General features: G+C 40.1%; 1 protein-coding gene across 5 annotated transcripts in view; it reads right to left on the bottom strand.

Annotated features, from left to right (window-relative positions):
- The window catches only part of EPHA5 (EPH receptor A5), a 274814-nt gene that overhangs the window by 76967 nt on the left and 193855 nt on the right, over positions 1 to 3992 (bottom strand). For 3 of the 5 annotated variants that reach the window (XM_023518199.1, XM_003798178.1, XM_003798179.1), the window contains exon 8: positions 173 to 278. In XM_023518199.1, coding sequence (XP_023373967.1) covers positions 173 to 278 — 106 coding nt within the window. The remainder of the gene's footprint in view (positions 1 to 172; positions 279 to 3992) is intronic. The other 2 variants (XM_012810364.1, XM_012810365.1) reach the window with 1 other exon arrangement.

The raw sequence follows: 3992 nt of genomic DNA, 5'->3' as shown, positions 1-3992 counted from the left end.
CAACACCTACCACACCCGTGGTTTGAGAAAATTAAAGTAGGAAAATGCATCATGTATCAAGGGCACCCACTGATATACTGGTTGCCTGGTTTGCTTGGGATGTACCTAATGTCAAATGGTCAGCTCAAGGAGAGGACAGGGCCAGCTGCGGCCATCAGGAATCACCTCTTACCTTCCACTGAGCAGGAAGCCAATGACCACGGCCAGCAGAATGACCCCCACAGTCACGGACACGGCGATTATCGGGATCTGGCTCTGATCGCTGGATGCTTCCACTGCTGAGGAGAGACACAGAGAATGCAGCTTGTGAGTGAAGTGTTCACATGTATTCAATAGAAGCTGCTCAAAAGTCAGTAATCAGTTCAAAGTTTAAGCACCCTAGGCTGAGATATCCCCCTAATATCTCTTCTTAAAAGTGTGTAACTGAGGGCAGTGCCTGTGGCTCAAGGAGTAGGGCGTCGGCCCCATATGCCAGGGGTGGCGGGTTCAAACCCAGACCAGGCCAAAAACTGCAAAAAAAAAAAAAAAAGTGTGTAACTGAAAAGCCATCTTTAGAAGGAAATATTGACTCTCGAAACAGAAATTTGAAAGTCACACAAAATCACTGATTATTTCCTTGTCATCATAAAAAATGAATGTGGGGGCCGGAGGTGGGCAAGATAAGATGGGATTTCCTCCGTCACTTCCCACACCTTAATTTACACAGGAGGCTTTCAATATGCAGAATCTGACGATTTTGGAGTTCGCACACTCCTGTTCTCTAGAATAATCTGATTAATTCAGATAGGATTTGTTCCTGTATACCTAAATTCCTGAATAATGTGACACTGACTTAACGAAGTTAAATGTACCATCACTATTCTAAATATGATTTTAAAACATAACTTCAAGCTGAACATAATCAGCAAGTGTATACTTTTTGTAAGTCACATCACTTTTGGAAAATAGGAAGGCATGCAGTTGTAACTTTGAGGAGCCTGTGTTAAGATTAGATCACCAACATCCCCTTTTTCAAAATGCTTGGATTTAAGAAAATAGTTTACATGTTAGCCATATGGTGTCATAACAAGAAGAATACAGACGTGATTAGAAGTTGTGAGCACTCCAATTTGTACAAATAATCGACACATTGAATCCCATAATGGCATAAATGTATTCATGATCTATGTACAAATGACTTAATAAAAAAAAGAAATTGTACCTAAATAAGCAAAGAGATTTTTCTTCTGTGCTGATAACTAATCCTGATTTATATATATATATATATAAAAGAGAGCAAACTGTACTAATGTGTTTAATAATCTCTCAATAGAGTAACTATCATGGTCTTGTTCCATGTCATGATCATTTTGACGATTTTAAAACAGCACTAGTTCACCTCCATGATGTCAAATATAAAGTCACCAAAAGTTGCAGCAACTGTACTTCCTGTGTTTTTCTTTTTACAAGCCCTTATCAGATCATGGCCTCCAGACAGACTGGGGTCTCCCACACATTTCCCTTTCCATTCTGCTCACCTCACCCCTGATTCTTTCTTAGCAGAACCGGCTGGCCCTCCAAGCTGCCCAGCCAGCACTGACCTACACTTCCAGCCATTCCAGACCAGGATTCAGATTTTAATACGATTCAGAGTTGGTTTGAATAAAACTATTATTTGCAATAAATGTGTATGCTCTTGTTCGTCTGTTTTTTGAGTGATAATAGTTGCCATTCAATATCTTTTTATCCTGTTTTGTCCTATCCTCTGATGCTGAGGTTTGTGGCTAAAATTGTAGCCCCAGGTGCAAAGTACAAATGGGGAAGGAAAAACAGTCCCCATATCGGAGTTTTAGTCTCTACGCTCAGATTACTTCCACCATTGTGTTCGCTGTTCTCCTTCTTTTTGGCAGGAGGCAGTATTTCTAGTAGAGAAAACAAGTTGGCCCATTTAAATTCGGTGTCATTTGGAGGGGGTCACTGCATCTGCTGCTCACACGCCTATGATTCTCTGTTACTAACTTCCTAAAAAAATCGTCCAGTAATGAATCTTGTTCAGTTTCTCCAGATACTAATCATTCCTACTTCCTATGTTTTAGAAACGCTTAAACTTTGTAGATAAAAGAGCGGGATCGAGTCTGAATTCCAGGGTTAAATATAACGGCACCACCTTCTTCTGCTTTTCCGAACTCCCTTGTGGCAGCCCCTCCTGTCTCTCCCAAGACCTAGCTCCCCCAAAAAGCTCCCTCCAGGAGGGACTTCTGTCTCATTACCGGCTATTTCTCGGCTACTTATAAGCCTGAGCAATTATCACTTTTAGAGAGAAATATATCCTTGTATCTAAACCTGAATTTGAAAACAGTTCCAACACCTACCACACCCGTGGTTTGAGAAAATTACTTAACCTTTTAACGTTCATTTCTTCAATCTCCAAGTAGGGATAATATCCCCGGATCATTATATTTCTGTTAAGACTCGAGATTTCAGTCTTACATGGAGCTTCAACTACTGACAGCCTTAAATAAACAGTAAACATTATTTCCACTCACTATTTCCAGCTTACCTACCAATCTAATTATTTCCTATCTGTCAGTGACTTGCCAGAGTTATCTAGACCCTGTCTTACTTTCTAAGAGCCAATATTATTAAATTCTCTCTGAAATGTTTCTCCTCTGCCTTTGAATTTCAGGCTGGATATTGTGCTGTGTATTTGCTGCTGTACTGAGTACTGATCCATTTACCTCACCCTGCACCACGATCAAAGATTCGACCTTATTGAACACACACCTTCCCTGTGGAACTATTCTCCTGGTTTCTAAGGCATCAGAGGGATTTCTCTGTCTCTCTCCTAAGCACTGCCCGGCCGGTTCTGCTGGCTCTGTGTTCTCCCCGGCACCCCCTGTGGCTCCTGACCTGTGCTCACTCCTGGGCTCCCACGTCTCTCTCTTTTTTTCTCTGCTGTCCTGATAGACACAACTTTGCAGGTGGTATCAGCCAACAGCCATCACGTGAACGATCACAAATGTATATATATGTCTGCTCCCTGTTCCTCTCCAAAGCATCACTCCATTTTCATCACAGACTGTTTTCCCTTTATTGGTATTTTATTGTCATATAAAAACCATGTTTCAAATTTATCCTTATCCCACGTCCACTCTATCAACAAATAAACAGATCGCAAGTCAACAGACAAGCTGCCCTTGTCTCCCCCTTCCTTTTAACTACCACTGACTGTTTCTTTTCCTCTCCTTGCTCAGGAATTATCACCTATTTTTGTGTTTTCTTTCATGCTTCTTTTCTTTCTAGTCAATGTTCACCTACTTGATTCAAATCTGTATAATCAAAAAACTACGTCAAGTGTTAAAGCCTTTGAAGTCTTCCTCCATCTCCGCTGAGCTGACAGTAAATATCCCCAAATTTCACTTTGATCTTTCCCTGCTCAAGACTTGAGAGACTTCTAATACCCTTGAAAGAAACTCCCAGACTCTCAGTGTAGCATTGAAACCCTTCTCACCTGACTCTAACCAACCTCTCTGCTCTCCATTGCCCTCTTGGGAGCTCCCCCAGCTACTGGAGGACGGGGCATGACTGGTCAGATGTGAGGGTTACAACACAGCAAGTGCTAAATCTGAGAAATGTATGAATTCTCTGTAGAGTCAAATTCTTCATTTTTAATAATTGCCTTCCTTTTCAATAATTTGATAATGTGCTAAAATAATGGATGTAAGTATGAGACATTATGTTGCAATAAAATAATTGTTAATGATGTTCCAAAAAGTCCAATTATAGCTTAATACATTCGATGACAATATTTTCTAAGTGCTACCAAATCATGGACATGTATTATTTCTATGTTTTTATGTAATGTCTACTGAAATCAGATCTTTTTTGTATAATAGGCAATTAAATCAAGGGGTTATAAAGAAGAATTTAGAGAACATATTATTCTTTATTATATTTTTATCTTATTTCATTTTATTTTTGAGACAGAGACTCACTATGTTGCCCTCGATAGA

Source organism: Otolemur garnettii, unplaced genomic scaffold (genome assembly GCF_000181295.1).
Source record: "Otolemur garnettii isolate 467f Iridium unplaced genomic scaffold, OtoGar3 scaffold00130, whole genome shotgun sequence".
NCBI lineage: Eukaryota > Metazoa > Chordata > Mammalia > Primates > Galagidae > Otolemur > Otolemur garnettii.
The sequence above is the reverse complement of the archived record's forward strand: the minus strand, read 5'-3'. Positions and strand labels throughout refer to the sequence as shown.